Here is an 18,964-nt window from a genome sequence, read left to right on the forward strand (position 1 = left end):
ATCTTCTCTATGTTGGATATACCACAAGATTTTTCACAAGAATTTGTTGGAAAATCATAAGAAAAAGCAAGAGAACCCCTCCCAACGATACCCTTTTACCACCAAGCTTTTTATCTAGAATGGGTAACTCTAATATAATTAAGGTTCTTCTCAATAGCACCCTGATATCAGAACAACCAACAATGTGATTAACCAGACTCCAAACAAGTTCCACTTAGTAAAACCTGGTTTTTGCATGAAGGTGACGCAGCGGGAATGACATGAGAATTCCTTTAGAGCAGACGAATCTCAAGGGGAAAAACCTGAAAGACTCAATTAGGACAGACTGGTACATCATTACCTTTAAACCAAGAGCATAAAACTTTGAGGAATTCAACACATGCACGAGCATAGACTCATGATGCCACAACACAATGTTATCTCATCAAACAGTTCATGCAACAGTTCCAGCAATTGACCACCTAGAGGACATAAAACTGGAAATAATTCTGTTTCCTGTTTTTTTGTTCATAATGAACCGCAACACATCTTAACATCTCAGTCTTCCTAACTCTTAATAATGTAGATTAATTCATGAACCTGATAGTACTCCAACTCTAAAATGAAGTTTGCAATCTCGATACCGAACCTAACCTTGTACTGATAGTATGTTAAAACAATGTCTATATACCCGGTATGAGGCTAAGTTCAATGTGCCTACACTAAATACACCTTCAGCACCGAGTATCGGTTTAATAGCACCAAGTATCGGTTTAATATTGGTATGCGTAGTATCCACCAATACAGCAAACCTTCTCCCTTCTCCGAAATAACTTCCGCTCCTTGATGGGATTAAAAAATATGCGCCTTGAAACCATAATATCTAATTATTGTAGCAGGTTCATTCCAAATAACTGCTTATCTTCATAGCGGCATTTTCTTATTCTTTTTTCTCATCCTTCTTATCTTTTTCCTCTCTTTTTTTGCCTTTGCCTTCCCTTGGCCATGCCACTGTTAGAGTGTTAGTGGGGTGGCTGGCAGAGTTGGATATAACTAGACATTGAATCTCTTTGCTTTTTTGCCCCCAACTGTCACAGCATACATTAAGTAAATAAATAAATGAAATGATCTATGCATAGTACATGTATAAGCTACATTTAGTAGCACAGGCAATTAAGCTTGTTGTAGGATGCCAGGCCAAATGGATCAGTTTGGATTTCAAGTTGCAAGGGATCTCATCACTAGCATCAGAACCTGTATTGTCATGTCCTGTCATGGCAGTTAAAAAAAGTTATTCAAAGCAGCCCAAGGAAATGGAAAATATTAGTAGAGTATCTAAAACCTCTTCGGTTGAGTCCACAGGCAAAGCTGCCTAGCAATCCTGCAGTTCTTGTGGCAGTTCGACAATGTGATACCCTGATATGATGTGAATGTTACTGTTAGTAAGTCAACTTTTTTATGGTTCTGCACACCATCTCACATTAGCTAAACCATATCAATGTATCTGATAGATAAGGTGGCTCATGCCCTTTTTGACAGTTTCGAATATATGCAAGTGGACCAACACCGATGATCCTTGTGTATCAATTTCTACATGCCCACACACAATATTGCACTACCTAGCAGGATTGATATTTGAGATTAAAAATCTCACAATACAAAGTGAGAGCATAACCTACTTAGCAATACAAGTGAAGAGTAATGAATTTGTTGCTGGAAAATTGCTTCATCATTTTGGTACCATTTGGGAAGGTGCTCCATAACTTTTTCTGATTAGAAAGATACATATGCTACTTGCAAATTAGTGCCCTTTTTTCCATCTAGTTGCTGTTTAACAATCAAGGTAGGTAAATGACAGAAAGCATACTAACCACTCTAGTTCCTTCAAATATTTAGTTTAGATGGACAATTTATTAATCTGCATGCATCTGCATTTACCTCGGATGCCTGTTGAAAAATTAGAATGCATGTGCAAATTGTGAGTTTCAGTTGTCTTTTACCAAACATGGAGGAAGACATGACAAAGAGTAGTAACAACACTAGGTATAAAAGGCCAACAGGACTTTGGTTCAGTGGTACTCCTTTCCTTCATCCATGCACTGGAGATAGGTTTTAGGTTTGATCTTGGATGGTCCCTCGCATTGCATTGACATTCATCTTCAAATAATACTAACCATCAATTTGCAAAGAAGTCTGTTTAGCAAACAATGTGGGGAACATGTGCAAGTGTATATCATAATTACAACTCTAGTCAACTCAACTAAGCCTTAATCCCAAACAAGTTCAGGTCGGCTACATGAATCCTTTTTCCTCTATTCAGCTCTATTTAGGGCCATACTTTCCGTCATTCCATACTATTTTATCCCATATGATTTTCGTTTTAACTCTACCTCTCTTTTACTCTACATATATGAAATCACTCCTTATTGGTGCATCTCCTAGCCAATGTTGTACATGTCCAAACCATCTAAGTCCTCTCAACTTGTCCTCAATTGGAACTATCTCTATCTTTTTATGAATGACTTCATTTCTTGCTCTATCTTTTTTTTTATTACCATACATCCATCTCAACATTCTCATTTTGGCCACACACATTCTATGCACATATTATTTTTTAACTGTCCAACATTCTATACCGTAAAACTTTTCCAACTAATTGTATAGTTGTCCTATAAAACTTTTCCAACTTGCCAAGTATCCTATGCTTACAGTATATCCTAGTTGCACTTCTCCATTTGAATCATCCTATTTTAATCCTATGGATAATATCCTCTTCAATCTCCCAGTCCTTATGGATAATTGATCCTAAATCTTGAAAATAATCACTCTTAGGAACTTCATGATCCTCAATTTTCACTAATACTATATTTCATGTATTCTATCTTGGTCCTACTTAACCGAAATCTTTACATTCTAATGCACTCCTTCATAATTCCAACTTATAATTAACTCCAATCATAGTTCCATCTACTAAAACTTATATTATCCGCAATAGCATGCATTAAAGAATACCGTTCTAAATATGCCTAATAAGCTCATCTATAACTAGTGCAAAAAAAAGGGGATTTAGAGTAGATCCTTGGTGTAAATCTATTGTGATTGGAAACTGACAAGTACTACGTTCGATAGTTCTTACACTAATAATTGTTCCATTGTACATGTCTTTAATCACATCAATATAACTAAGAAAATTCATTTCTTCTCTAAAACCCACCACAAGACTTCTCTTGGACTCTATCATATGCTCTCTAAATCAAATAAAAAAATATATGAAGATCTTGTCTCTTTTCTCTGTATTTCTCCATTAACCTCTGAATGAGAAAAATAGCATCCATAGTCGATCTTCCTAGCATGAAACCAAATTGAATCACACCTATGTGCTCAATTACCCTCTCCTAAAGTTTCATAGTATGGCTGATGAGTTATATCAAACTTTTCCACTTGAAGAGAGGGTCACTCCTCTTCTCCTTTCTTTGGCATTGCTTACTCTTCATTTTTTTCTACTCTTTGTTTTTTTATATATCTTTTTATTAGTATTAAACGGACATAGTAAAGAAGACCAACTTGTACTATAATTTAACAAGTTCTAGTATTTGGGGATGCATTATCTAAGATTTGGATCCATAATCTCTTATTGCTAGACCAAGAGGTATGATCATGGAATACGTCCCAGTTCCCAAGTTCTTCTTAGCTAACTCTTCAAGTTTAATAATTTTACTATACTTAAGATTTTTATAAGAAAATATGATAAAAATCTTAAGTCCATGGGCATGTCAGAGTGGTTATTGGGCATGACTGAAAATCATAATTACACTATAACATTTTAAACAGCAGATTTCCAATTTCCATCAGTTCTTGATATTTTCATAAATCATAGCCTGATTTAACGCACCTGTTTGGGTTTCTGCTAGCTTCCAATGTAATTCCATCATCTTGCCCACCATCATGAGAGAAAACTTTGAAAATATTGCTGATATCAATATAAAAGTGGAAGAGAAAAACATGAGTGCAACAATCAAGGCAAAATGCAACCAAAAATAGGATGATGCTGCCATTATGATTGTATTTATATTCAAAGAGAAACCTGTAAGATCCACTTGCGAAGTGATGTCCATCCCTGCTAATGCAGCACTCAAACTTGTCGAAAATAGCATCATGATTATATAACACAGATAGCTGGAGAAGCCATAAAGTACATTGTCAATCACAAGCACGTTTCTGCTTGAGCAGGGCACTGAAACCACAAAGAGCAACTGGACTAGATAACCCAAGCTTCTATTACCTGAGTAATGACAATGGAAGCCCAGGGGCACATAAGAAAAAGAAGATACTTCACAGAGGAAACCTATGGACTTTAGCTAATCAAAGTGCAACGAATGCATGATATATCCTCTCTTCCTCAGAAAAGTAAAACTGCCGCAACAAGTTTGTGCCTGCTCAATTACCACTGTGGATTCTCCAGATCCTCGTAAGCACTAAATGCGACAAACTAACTACAAATGCCAGTTTTTTGATCTCTGGAAATGGAGAGCATAATTAAGAGCAACAAGAACATGTCTTCCAAGAAAAGTGCTCATTGTCTATGAATGGGATGTTTCCTAGTTCAGAAATAACAAGATGATCAGAAGCAGGCATTTTCAGAGGTACATACCAAAACAACCCTCTGAGCTCTGTGTAGCCCAAAAGGGATACTAGATTTTTTTTACGAGTTATCAGGACCGGGATCAGCATCATCTGATGGTATTCTAGAGACAGTAAAATTTGGATGAGGGTGAAGACAGATCTTAGCTACAGGAGCTACAAAACGAACTAAACAGATTTAGAACGAGCTAAGATATTTTAAATTCTTTAGACATCAGCTGCAGTGAATGCAGGTCTCAGGTTTCTCAAAGAGGTCAAGTGTCCCAAAGTGTCCACAACTCCTAACAGTACAATATACAGTAAGGGGACACTTCCACATAACAATAGTTAAAAAAATAATTAAATGTCCAGCTGTGTAAAAATATGACATTTACTAAATTAAGTTGCTCTCCTCAAGCTGTCTTCATAGTCTCACTCTCATTTGGCCTCCCACTACTCAAGTCCTTTTCAAGCACTAGGTTGATCGTGTCCATGCATGTACTATGTGCATGTCCATCTACCAGTAGCTAATGATCCAACTTGATAGCCTGGATCTCTAAACATCACGAACCTACATGCATTGCCACATATCACAAGGTAAATTTGCAGTTCTTAGTTCACTGCCATTAAAGCATTCTCTTGAGATTTCAGTATTCCCTTGAATCCAACCAACCCCAATATACAACAAATACAAGACGTTTCTGGTGTTAGTGGCAAAACACTATGGCTATGAAGCTCATGCATCTGCACTCATGCAAATTCAGGATCTAGTTCCTCTTCTCATATGAAAGACCCACATTTTCTAGAAAGTGGATTTACAAGATAAAAATTCAATTCAGATGGTTAGATTGCATGTTACAACTTGATTACTGACTCGCAACTTCAACAGAAACACAACGTTGATAATAAATCACAGTTCGTTCTGGTTGTGAAGGTAAGTGTGGTGTAGCCAAAAATTGTCATTAGGCAGTGGTTTCACAATAGCTTCATGTGAAGGATGCCTTTCATCATAAGGATCCCCTAAGAAAGGTACTTTTGTAGCGACCTTGCTTCTCATTCACCTTGGTGTCTGTCATCCTTTCTGTGTTTGCTCTAATATCAAACATAAATAATATTTTTGATCTCAAATGCAAAAAGGTTGATATATGTAATATGAAGGAATTGATCCAAGAGAATGATATATTCCTTCTCCTACTTGCGAAATGTTTCTTAATTAAACAGGAGAAAGCAATCAAATTTAAGTCACCATGTTTTACTCTAAATGATACTTTTTCTATAAGAAGCAAGCCATTCATTGAAAATCAAATAAAGAGTTAACACAGAGAGAGTTTAAGCACCGAATTCCTTCACAAAATGATCAAGTATCCGCATCAACATCTAAACAACAACTTACAAACTCTCACCAAGGTGGCACATCTTGCATCAGTAATGAAAAATTTACAATAGATTGCAATCAAGGTCATGTCCTTATACACAAATACACATGCGTGCATGCTAGCTTATAAACACATGCATGAGCAAGCATGCACGAGCATGCATGCAGGTACATACACAAACAAACAGACATATTTTTCAAAAGGTAGGGCACCTTGACCATACAAGCCGCGAAGAAGAAATTGAAGTGCCTTGGGGCGAAGATACTCATTTATCTTAAAAATTGCAATAGGAGAGCTTTCCATGTGCAAGTCCCACAACTGCATATAGTAGAAAAGATAACCAAGTTAATAGGAACATTTTAGTTTACAATTTCATTGATGACATATATTTATGCACTAACAATTATAATAAAAAGAGCATCCAAGTGTATAAGGCTCCCGCCACTGCAGGATCTAAGGAGGGTAAAATGTACGCAGTCTACCCCCGTGTGCAAAGAGGCTGTTTCCATATTTGGAACCAATAACATCTAGGTCACAATGAAGCAACCTTGCTATTGCGCCAAGGCCTGCCCTCCACTAGCAATTATATTAAACCACCAAATTAAAGCAAGATATCAGCGGTAATAACACACATCTTGGCATGCATGTGTAAAAAAAAAATTGGGTTGGGGGTAAGACCAAACTAATGTAAAAAGCATATACAAAGCACAAGATATCAAAGTTAGAATAATTTCAAAAGGAAACAAATGAAATCCATAGTGCATGGGATTTTTGGTGAGAAATTATCATGTAAAATAATGTTAATATGTTGCTGGGACAAAGAAAAAAAAGGGTGGTAGGTGGGTCGGGTGGAGGGCGGATAGTTATTCTAAAAGCTCATATCCTAATGGCGTTCTATGAAAACTTAATGTCATTTAAATAGCCATGAACCTTGAAACTAATTCTCATGTGTTTGTGGTGTCTTCTTGGTCATCAAGAAATGAAATGCATAGTTCAAGTTATTCATAGAGTTCTAGTTATTATTGGTAGCATGTGTCATAAAAATTAATTCCAGAAGTAGTACGAGAGAAGGGTAATGACCATAGAAAAGGCTTCTACTAAGGTTAATTTGACTCAAGGAGGTGCAAAACAGAAAGCTTAATAATAGATTTCGAACAAACAAGAATCATATTACATGATAGTGTCATGTCCAAGGTATACAATCTGGACTTGGAACCGCATCGGTACGTTACCGACTTAGTGTTATATGGTCAGCATGGTATTATATACCCCTGTATTAAGACAAACTCCCAACTTTTTTTCTCTCCCAACCATGGTACCACGTAGGACCGGGTGGTATGGATTGGTACCAGTAAGTGGTGATTCCTCTTGATTCGAACATATACGATTCGGTTCGACAGTTCGACTCATATACTAAACTGAACCTCGAGTACTAGTACCTTATCGGTGCAGGATAGTACAAGTCAGTATAGCAGACCCTGGGCATGTCTGCATGCAAGTTGTTACAACTTCCTACATAAGTTTCCACGATTGAGCCTTGGCTAGATTTTCATGCATGGTTGTTACAGAGTTGGTCTTTGTAAACATTGCATATCTTGAACAAGATTATCTAATATTATGTAAAGAAGCAAGAGAGTCTCAAGAAAAAATTTCAAAGCATATAGGAGCAACTACACAGTTAATAAATAATGTGATTCTTTTGATTAAAAAAAATGGAGTGAATTAAAACTAATGTTTAGTATTTAGATTACAACAAATACATACAAGGAAAGCGGATACATAGAAATTGATAGGAATTACAAGAAATTTTTAAGAATTTTATATATCATGCAAGCCAAAAAAAATATGAATAGAAGAAGATGTCATTCGTTTGATGAGAAATAAAAAGAAATATTGAAAATCCGCATGGCTGAAGCTGAAACAACTAGTATTAAAGTAACAAAAAGAAAAGCAAGGACTGAAGTGGAGAGTTAGAGTCGAAAAGAGGATTCCTATTTTTCTTTTGCATTTATATTTTTTTCTATTGATGTTCGGTATGATCAATCGCATACTTAAGCTATCATGTAAGCCCTTTTCTTAGTCCTTATTCATATTTTCGAGCCATATAATTATCTTTCTTGTATTTTCTTATAATAAATGTCATTTTCTCTATTAGCTTTTTCTTGCAATTATTTCTGTACTAGAATGTGACATGCACGCATAATTTTATTTTTTAATTATATATAATAAATTAAAAAAAATGCTAAAATGACTCGAATCTTTATTTTTTTAATTTTAATATAAATAAATAAATGCTAGAAGAGGGGCTTGAATCTTTGATCTTTTGGTTGGAGAGTAAAATTGGGGCTAGGGGGAGAGAAAATGCACAAGAGGGGAAAAAGAACTATTGGAAAATATGGACGGCCAAACAAGCCCCACACACAGACATATCGCAGGAGTTGACATTATATAGTAGAATAAATTGAATACATACTATTTCTCGTTTGTTTCATTTTTTAAAAACAGTTTGTTTGATATTCTTTTTTTTCATTATTAATCATGTATCTGCATGTGAAGCACTTTATTCCTTGTATGCTTTGAATTATTTGCTTGAAACTCCCTTGAATCTTAGTTATGATATTGAACAAACTTAAAAACAATAATTGATTTCCTATTGTCCTCCAAAAATGCTGTAGAACTTTCACTTTTAACAATTTGTGTAACTAAGCATCATTTAAGATTAAGACATGTGCATCATCGCCACAATGGAAGACAAGCACTCAATTCTCTTAGGGATACTCAATTTCAGTATTTTGAGAATTTTGGATGACGAGAACATAGTGCTATTACAAATAAAACATATCTCGAGATGAGAGTCCTACATATTACAATAATTCATGTTATACTATGATTTCAATCAATCAGGATGGATCTTTGCCATCCAAGTCCATCCATCAATCTGCCTATACAGTACACTATCCCATTAATCATCCAACCAAAATGTTTACTTTGGACAGCAATGGTCATTATCATGTTTGGCTGTACTACCCCAAACAGCCTGGTTTGAGATGCACCAAACTGAGGAGGAACCAAAACGATTCATTTTGAGAGCTCGGAGAAAGGCCAACCCCCCCCCCCCCCAACCCACCAGTACAATTATAACCCCCCCTCTTTCTCTCACTCTCCGCTAGGGTTAGAATTATGGTTTCCCTCGGCTCTCCCCCTTCCTCCCTCCTCCCTCCCTCTCCCTCTCTCGCTCCGCTAGGGTTAGGTTTAGGGTTTAACCCTCGACCCACCCCTTCCTCCTCCTCTCTTCCTCTCTTCTTTTCTCCCCCCTCCCTCCCTCTCCCTGTTCTCAATATGTCCTAGAATGGCACAGTACAGACTCATACCGTATCGAACCAGTCGTCGACTGGTCCAACCTCTGGTACTGGTTCGGCGAACCTTGGACTCATTACAATCAGTGGTCATGGCATAATCTAAATAATGTAAGGTTTCAAGAATTCAGGTATAGAATATCTCTCTTGTAGATCAACCTCTAGAATGCAGATCTAGCAGCGAAAAACATAATTCTGCCTCAAAAAAAGTACATAACTAGTATAAAAAAGGAAAGAAGAAGAAGAAATAAGATTGAAAAGAAGAAAGGACAAAAAAAGAAAAGAAAAGAGTTAAATTGTTAGATGAGCTTCCGTGAAAAAGGACGATCACCAAAAAGCTCGAAAGTCCCCTCCTCAAATAGCGAACACAAAGTCCACTAGCCCAACTCCAATCGAAAGTAGAAAAAGAATAATTACAAATTTGGGGGCAAAGAGAAAAGCTTCTTAATGTTTCATTAATATATTTTGGAACAAAAAAAATCTAAGTGACAAGATTCACAAGACAAATATATACAAGAGGTTCTTATACTAAGGGTGTGTTTGGTTTGTGACCGAAATTGGAATTGAAATCAGAATTAAAATGGATTGGAATGAAAATCAGAATGGCTATATTCTCCGACGTGTTTGATTTGTAACTGGAATCAAAATCAAAATCGGAATGGAATTTGAATATTAGGAGAAAGGCGAGATTGGGTTTTGGGTAATTGGGGCATTCTCATGCCCCCCAAAATTGAAATGGAAATGAGACTCTCCCTAACCAAACGGCTAGAATGGGAGTCACTCATTCCCATTCCAGAGCCCAACTCCCTCCAACCAAACATGCCCTAAACTCTAGCACATACAAGATTGCACACAGACACAAATTTATAGTAGTATATGGAAATGCAAAGAGCTATCATGAAGTGTCTAGGAAAATAAAAGGATGAATCTAGAAAGATGAAAGGACATTGGCTTATGATAAATTATGGTGGGAAATCTTATGGCTCAAATTACAAAGTGGATTGTATCGAAAGGAAGTGGGCTGATGTATATATAAGTGATTAACACATGTGCAAGCTCCCAAAATGATAACAAACCCTTACAAAATTAGCACCCACTACATAAAACATAAGATGATGAAAAATAAACTAAAAATATAATATGACCCCAAAAAATGAACTTCATAAATTTAATAAGTTCATTATTTCTTTGTTCATACTAGGGCATCCCCCTTTTAGTCGTTGGATGACCAAAAAGCCCCATAATGGTAGAGGCAGTCACATGTACACAAGTTGGGCTAGGCACATGGCATAATAACATGCTAGATGGCTCATTAGAGATGCATGTTCTAAATTAAATAGACAAATTATTTAGGATACTAGACATTGTTCTCATGACCAAGAATGAAAGGCTAGAGAACCTTTAGATTCATGTAGTCCCGACTTAAAATATGTCTTCCATCTTTTGCAAACTTTATATCAGAAATTGAAGCAATTATCTCGGTGAAGAAGGATCTAGATCCACGAGCTTCATGATCTAGTAATCTGAAGTAGCAATTTCAAGTTAGCAAACTTAGCATGAAATAGATACCACCTGCAACACAAAAATGATTGGAACACTGTCAAAATATATGATGTATAGGCGCGAAAGACTCACATTTTTGCATTCTGGTCACATAGTGCCGATTGACGCATGTCAACCAATCGGATAAAACCTCTTGAACTGCTGTAAGCTAAGAGATTACAGTAATCTGGATGAAACTCGGCAGATGTTATGACCTCTGGTTGAATATGTAATTTGTTCATCACAAGACAGTTAGTAAGGCCAGGCTTCAGAGATAGAGATTTAAAATAAGAAATGTGCTCTGATGAACAAAAATGAGTACTAATTTGCGTTAGTCTGCTATGAGAAGAAAGAGATTAGAGAAGGATGGGATCGGCTAATACTTGCAGTTTGCTGGAGTCTTTGGAAAGAAGGGAACCATCAAATTTTTCTGAAAGAAGGCATGCAATTATGAAGCACACTTCAGAAGATTATCTACCAGATTTCTGATTGGGAGATTATGTGTGGGAGTCATAATGCTGCAAGTTGTGAGAGAATGAGGAGTAAAGCTCTCTTCTCCTTTAGCATTGTAATTGCGTGGGATCTTTTACTTACTATCCATTAGGGTAGTAGCACTTCCTGTATTATTTCTTTCTTATTAGCAACAAGTTAAGGCATAGGCCCACCTTCCCCTCAAAAAAGGGGAAAAAATGATGAAGTCATGACTGCATGAGCAGAAAATGGAATAGTAAGGTTACTATACAAGGAGATGACTAGATGAGTCTGTCAAAATTATGCTGTAGAAAATGAGACCTTCTCCAAGCCTTGGTCAGTCTCCACCTCCCCCCCCCCCAACCCAACAAAAAAAAAAAACCCGGCGCTTCCCCCAACAAATGGCAAAAAAGTATCATATTCTTGAGATCTGGACAGGAACTCTCTTACCGACAAAGCAAAGCAGTTTCCTTGGATAATCATCAGGTCTACGATGTGTAAAGCGAAGGACTTTTCTCCAAATAACCTCGATCTTGCATTAGGTATTGGCAAGTCAAACATGCACGAGCAGATCATTAAGTTTGACCATTCCTTCCTTCTTTAGACAATCCATTATTGACGTTCCACTACAACTATGATAGTTTGGTTGACTTGAACAATGGATCTCTCTCTCTCTCTCTCTCTCTCTGGCCTCTAATTCCCAACTAGTTGATTTTATCAGTATCATGACCTTCTTCCAGCTGAGGTTGTCTAAATTCCTTGGGGCTCACTCCACAACTAAACCCTGATCTTGAGCCAATATCCCTTCATTCCATGGTAACATTAAGACCAGGCAAGTTGCTATTTCCAATGCCATGTCCCTTTCATGGATCAGCCCCCTTTTTTCTTGGTGGTAAAAAAAGGGGAAGGGGGGAGGAAGGGACAAGCCCACCCCCGCGTAGCAGCCCCCACTGGGCCCCCACTCCGCCAGGAGAATGTTCGATGTGGGCAGAAATGACCGTGTTGGGCACCCCGGCCGGTTTTACTCATACCCTTCCCACCCGTGGTCTGGCTCGGTTACCCCTCTGGGCTCCGATTCGAACCCCGTGTGAGTACGTCACATCCGACACCACCAAGGCTACCAGAAGACCAATAAGCCCTCCCAACCACGTGTCCGAGCAGGGAGCATCCGATCTCCATAATTTAATCGACGCCCGCGCGTTTTGAACTCGGAACCACGGGATTGGAAGTAAGGCCCAGTTCCACTGAGCTACCACCTCAGTGGCAAGGCTAGAGCAAAAGGAACTAGGGTTGCAAAACCTACCTTCAGAAAAAAGCAATCTATTCATGAGTCCAAGACTTCTTTTTCCCTCAGAAAATGAGAATAATCAAACAGAAGAACAAAAAAAAAAAGAATGGCATTAATACCTAGCTTTTATTGTTTAATAGCAAACTTACAATATGAGAATGTTTTGACTTTCGAAGGCTTGCTACCCTATCATCCAGAGACTTAAGTGGAATTATAAAGATGTAGACTTAGTGTCAAATTTAGATCTCTCCCCAGATTTCCTAACATGACAGAAAAAAGCAATATGACAAGAAACCCTGCAATTAATTGCCACAACAGAAGATGTTAGCAAATGATTGCTGCAAGGAAGATGACCTCAACAAACTCATCACTCATTAAGGCACTAAACTATTGATGAGCGATGATTTAATTTTAATAATGATTCAACATCATAAAAGTCCAGTTAAAATCACAATCACAAAAAAAGGGGCTAAAAATATGCTTCACTTAAAAGCTGATTTCTGCTAGAAATATGCATACTTATTAGATTAAATGAGAAGTTAAAATCAACATTAAAAATGTCCAAAAAACAAGTGTTTAGAACTTCTGGAATCAAGAAGTTCCAAAACTTACTTTCCCAAGAGCACCAAATATCACCATCCAATAAAACAGCAGAAAATATGGGAATGAAATACATTATCAGACATCACCAATAAATTTGACTAATCAAATTGGTAAAATATTACTTCGCCTATCTTTGATTATAAACTCTCATACAACCACCTAGGATCCTTTTTAAGGGCAACAACAGAACTATGTGACCTGGTTTTCATCTGCTCCTTCAACTGGATCATGTGATCTGACTATGTCTCCTTATAGAACAATTGTTATAGAAAGAAAATGCAACCACACCCCACCTTTTGACATCCCTAACCACTGCCTCTATCAAACAGGAAATGGCTCATGCAGGAATAACATTCAGAAATTTGCAGATTCTAGACATTATCGTTTAATTTAAACCCAAGAGTTATCCAGCCTTCACTTCCGCCACTTAAAACATATAAAGATAAGAAAGTTGCATTAAAAATAAATATAGGAATTAAAAGACGAAAGCACACACTCTTATAAGCTTTAAGGTCATTATAAATCACCTATGAGATCCTCCATGTCCAGTGGCTTCAGGTCAACAATGTTAAAGCATCGATTACTAACTTCCATGTTCCATAAGTTTATTCTGAAGTCATCAGCAGATATGAATGTCTCACCATCACTGCACATGCATTATGAACTCAAATCAGGTATTATCTGCAAATATAGTATAAGATCCTACAGAGGTAAATATCTATGCAGTCTGTCTAAGACATCAAATGGGTTGATTACTCTTGAACCATAAGAGAAATGATATGCGCATAAATATTGAATATGGTATTCTCTAGCTGAAAAAAAAAAGTTACAGATCACAGAGAAAGGGAAAGTATGAAAGTTTACCTATTGTTTGATATAGAATTGATATTATAATCATGAGCATGTGCGTACACCCTCCGGCACCTTGCAACAGAACTCTCTCCAACATTAAATATCTGATCACACATGACATCATCATTGATTACACTGCACGACAACAAAATCCATGCCTTTTATCTATCTTTTTTGTTTCAGCTTATGATGAATGGATGAATAAATAGTATAACAATATGACTGATCTATCTCTCTCATTTCTGCCCATAATGTAATTTACAAAATGGATAAAGGAAAATGGCTAGTAGCTGTGCATATCAGTGAGTTCACTCTGATGCAAGGCTTGTTTCCGAAGGTTCTGGAGCTCAGTTTGCCTCAATAAACTCCTTGTCCAACTAGGTAAACACATTTAAGCATCTTTCCATTAAGAATTATCTCAATAAACAGATTGGAGGGTTCAAATTACACCGGGAATCATGATAGCAGACAAATCATGAGCTGATTATAGGTATTATTAAAACCAGTGTCCATATACATATGCAGCAGATTTTCCATAAATGTCAACATACCGTGTTAGGGCTTTCCTCAGGTGCTGGAGAAACACTCCTAGGCTTTTTATCTATCCATTCAAGATGATAACCATTCTGGATGGATGATTCATTAAGCCCGGCCACAAAACTCTTCCCAGAAAGAAGTGCATTTTCTGAGGAAACATTTGGACTTAGTTCCATTTCCTTGACTCTCTTCACCTTACATTCTGAAACCTGGTTTCCGAAGCACATAAAAATTAAATTTCTGCATAAAGTTTTTATATACGTCTTATTGAGATTTAACTGTGAAAAGTGAGTAGATCAGACTTTACAACACACAGTATTCTTTTGACAATGCGTTTTGCCTGTGGAGCATCACTGTTACCTTCCATAGCTTAATTGTCCTATCATTTGTAGAAAGTATAAATAGAGAATTGTTGGGTGTAGCACAGAATCTCAGTTTGTTGATCTTCTCCCCAATTTCCAAACTCTTCAGGTAATCAAACTACAGAGAGTAAAATGTCATTAGGGTGTCGTATGCAAACTGTATATACTGACATGCACTATGATATTATGGGAAACAGACTGAATGGTCATTGACTTGTAAGTAACAATACCTCGAGTTCATGACTTTGAAACTCCGTCTTGTAAAAATATCTAGGATGCACTGTAGCAGGATAGTCCATGTGCTCCAACTCTTTCCGTGGATGCAGCTGAAATTTGTTTCCTAAAATCCAGTTTATATATATATATATAGAAATTTCAAAGGTATAGCATATGCTGCTTTTGGATGGGTGCCTATGCACAGATATAAATGAAAGAAAAACATGAAGAGATTAGGAAATTACATTTGTCCCATCTGTTCTTTCAAAAAGGATAATGCGACCCCCATGATCTCCAGCCACAAGATAGTCTCCTCTGCTCTCAAATTCAACCGCAGATATGAAATCGACTGAAACAATCAGCATAATCAGAACATAATATCAGGGTAAATAGATAAACATGACATGGCGTACTCAAAAGTGGAAAAGATGTTCTAAGCAGTCCTGCAATGCATTTTGAATCATTGCACGTGCTGGTGAAGATCTTTTTTGCCAATTTAATATGATACATTTCACTAAAAATGTCATCTGATAGAAAGATCAGTGTTAGATAAACATAAAAGAGTTGTCAAGATGCCAAACATGAACGTTCAACTGCAAAGAGCTTTACATTCCCATAGTTCTTGTGGAAAATATTGTAAAGCAAAATCCATGAGGAGGATAGATTATGAGGAAGGCCTAAATATGATCAACATCTATTTTCAATTTACTGGAGGTAATAAGTTTTACCCATTGCATGCATGCATATTAAAATTAAAAAATATCTCCCACTTTATCATATTACAGAAAGGAGTTAATTTCCAACGTAATCCAAGAATCCAACTACTTCGGTCAGTCAAGTTCTGCCGCCTAAATGGGGGAGAACATCTTTACATAAATAAGCGTGAACTTCCGCAATAAAAAGCGTCATAAAAAAATCCAGGAACTCCTTTTTCCTTTCCTCGTCATCATCTTCTTCCTGCCAGTAAAAATTAACTAATTTTCCATAGATAGATAAAGATGCATCAGAAGCAAACAAGGAAAGAACGAAAGAAACATAACTTCAAGAATCCGAGGACCTCAAGATTCCAAGAAACTAACCACAACTCCCACAACCCTCCCCTAAAATAAAAAAAGGGAAATACAAAGAATTGAAAGGAGAAAAAAGGGAAATACAGAGAATTGAAAGGAGAGTTAGAGGAAATTGAAACCCTGACCATCATCAACTTTCTCGCCGGGAGACTGCTCGCCGAACACCTGAGAGAACTTCCACTCCAACGCCGCCGACGAGCTCATCGACCCAACCCTTCCCCCCCGCGCCCCACCTCTCTCTCTGGAATCGAACTACCTCGTGGAGTTGGGTGGAATTTGGAAACGGTTCCTTGGTTCTTTTTTCCTCTCTTCGAGTCCCTCCAAATAAACTCTCTCTCCTCTGCCAAAAAATAAAATCTCTCTCGTAAATGAAATTTGAAAAAAAAAATGATAATTATCCAGCGCTCCCTCTTCCTCGTATTATTTTTTCCACGTCCTTGTTTTCGGGATAAAAAAAGAATTTCAATTGCCGACCTGGGGACCATCAAACCATGGCCTCGCTCCAACCACGGATGCTTGTGATCAGAGAACCGGCGAGAATGCTATTTTTCTTAATTGATAAAAGGTTATTCTAACTAGTGATGGCGCTTCCGAGGAGTGACCACCCTATCCTATTTTGCCAAGTCTCCTGAGTCCTGAGCACCTATGTTAAAGAAAAAAAAAACTCAAAAATTAAATAGAAACAAAACTCCTCCTACGAACGGAATCCATCAAATTTTTTATTTTAAAAAAATAAAAAATTATATATGCCAAAAGAGATCATCCTCATTTTTTTTCTTTCTCGTCAAACCTTCCTAAGCTCCCTTCATCTATCCTCTTCCTTATCAAACTGTCTATCTCATTCATGAGATCTTCTTTCTCCATCCGAGTCCTTTTTTTTCTCCTCCAAGACTCTCTTTTTTAAAAAAATATTTGCACTTAAAAGTCTATGAAATGTAAAGAATAATAAGAATATATTTTGTTATATTAAACAAAGCTAGAAAACTGTATACCAGTACTGACGAGCCATATTTCGAAAACTATGTTCGATCGATCTAAAGGTATATATCAGCTTGCTAAATACCTAATTTGCTTGGTGTGTATCACTTGACCATACAGTGTGTACTTGTAAAAAACATATTTTGAAAACTGTGTATTGATTTATCTGGAGGTGTATTTTGGATCATTGCTGAGTGTGTATTAAATAAGCTTACAGTATGTATCACTAGCCATTTAGTATGTACTGGTGAATATGATATTCTAGAAACGATGTATCAATTTGCTTAGATATATGTGTTGGATTGCTAAATGATTAATTTACTAAGTTATCTAATTGTGTGTTCTATACTAGTGAATACTGTATTTTAGAAACTATATATTGATTTATCTAAATATGTGTATTAGCTTGCTAAATAACTAAATTGCTTAGTATATATTACTTGGCCATATAGTATGTATTGGTAAAAAATATATTTTGAAGGCAAGGAAGAAAGAGGATGCCATGTGAGTTTTTTTTTTTTTTGTTGGTTTCTTTTTAAAATTACAAGACTGATGACTCTATTAGTAAGAGAAATCCATGACTTTTGAGTTTCTTCTTTAAGATAGGCAATAGAAAAAAAATATAACAAAATAGCAAGCTTGCCTTAATTTTTTTGGGCGCCCCCATATGATTTTTGTTCCATACAATATAACAAAAGGGTTATTAGTTAACGATGCTTCCATCATTCTAGGGTGTTACCTCGAACTTTATTCTGGAAAAGTATTTTTTAATATCAAAAAAGAATAAAAAAATTATATAGTACTTTCAATTATTTAATTATTAAAAAATTATTAACTATAAATTATTTCTTTTTATATTTTAATCCAAATAATATAAAAAATAATAAAATTTTGCTTATTATAAATATAACAATATTTGTATAATTTTATTATATTATAATAATTATTTTTTATAATCTAATCGAGAAATTATTCTTACTCGAACTTTAGTCTTTTATGTGAGCTTTTGCCTAAAAGGGCGGCTTCGTAAAATGGCTTAGTAAACCTTTTGCTTAAAAGCACCATATTAAAGCTTTTTCTAGCAATTTTTTTTTAGTTTTTGGAGCATTTATAAGGTTGTTTTGAAATTTTTACAAAATGCCAGAAAATTAACTAAGAAAAAAAATTAGCATCCCAAGAAGTGCTTTTAGCCCTCCAAAAGCAATTTCAAGTAAGACTACGAAAATAGCTTTGAGTGACACATGTTTAATAATTTTACTTTTCTAAAAAAATGGATAAGACTATTCAATCTTTTTCTCTAGATGGCTTTTAAATTTGAAACTTGAAAGTGAATGAGCACTATTTTTGTTTTCACGATCAAAGTTTTATTCAAATATCCAAACATTACTTAAAAAAATTCAACAAATTATTTGGCTGAATCAAACTAAATAAAAATAAAATGTAATGTATTTCATTCAAATTTATTTAGATCTATTAAGGAACCAAATAAGGCAGGCAAATCATCAGCCAACATTTGACAGATCTTGCCATTGCAGCCGTCCATGTGGTTATTCCATCAACGTTAGGGAGAATCCATGGTGCATGTGAGACCAAGGATGATCTTATTTAATGTTTTCTTCTTCTACAATTTCATTTGCATGCGTATGTTTTCTTGGATAAGTTTTTTTATCTTCATTTTGAGGCAAGAATAAAATCAAAGTGAATACGTATGTTT

At 36.1% G+C, this 18,964-nt stretch overlaps 1 protein-coding gene across 9 annotated transcripts; it reads right to left on the reverse strand.

The window, feature by feature from the left end:
* Positions 1-1,033: 1,033 nt before the first annotated feature.
* Positions 1,034-16,872, reverse strand: LOC120107243 (serine/threonine protein phosphatase 2A 55 kDa regulatory subunit B beta isoform-like). Of its 9 annotated transcripts, none has more exons than XM_088702020.2 (16): positions 16,747-16,870; positions 16,398-16,612; positions 16,075-16,159; positions 15,448-15,551; positions 15,217-15,312; positions 14,985-15,104; positions 14,639-14,833; positions 14,100-14,191; positions 13,763-13,881; positions 10,967-11,090; positions 10,731-10,854; positions 6,225-6,293; positions 4,064-4,155; positions 3,872-3,949; positions 1,322-1,395; positions 1,034-1,248 (listed from the first exon to the last, which is right to left on the reverse strand). In XM_088702020.2, exons 2-16 carry the CDS (start codon positions 16,401-16,403, stop codon positions 1,109-1,111), a joined length of 1,518 nt encoding a protein of 505 aa, XP_088558146.1. In that variant the 5' UTR covers positions 16,404-16,612; positions 16,747-16,870; the 3' UTR covers positions 1,034-1,108. The 9 variants fall into 9 exon arrangements, with proteins under 9 accessions (XP_088558146.1, XP_088558147.2, XP_088558145.2 ...); XM_088702021.2 differs by having other exon boundaries at positions 4,064-4,261; positions 6,188-6,293; XM_088702019.2 differs by having other exon boundaries at positions 3,872-4,261; positions 6,188-6,293; positions 16,747-16,872.
* Positions 16,873-18,964: the final 2,092 nt, after the last annotated feature.

The sequence above is a fragment of the Phoenix dactylifera genome, chromosome 7 (assembly GCF_051530095.1).
Source record: "Phoenix dactylifera cultivar Ajwa chromosome 7, Ajwa_hap1_PhDact_Kaust_v1.1, whole genome shotgun sequence".
In the NCBI taxonomy this organism is placed as follows: Eukaryota; Viridiplantae; Streptophyta; class Magnoliopsida; order Arecales; family Arecaceae; genus Phoenix; species Phoenix dactylifera.

Bases quoted from the DNA above. Each gene is read 5' to 3' on its own strand.
- LOC120107243 (XM_088702016.2), bottom strand. The intron at 15,552-16,074 runs GTAAAGATGTTC...TGATTGTTTCAG, and splicing joins GGAAGTTCACGCTTATTTAT to TCGATTTCATATCTGCGGTT. The intron at 1,249-1,321 runs GTTTTAGATACT...CTGCCATGACAG, and splicing joins CTGTGGACTCAACCGAAGAG to GACATGACAATACAGGTTCT.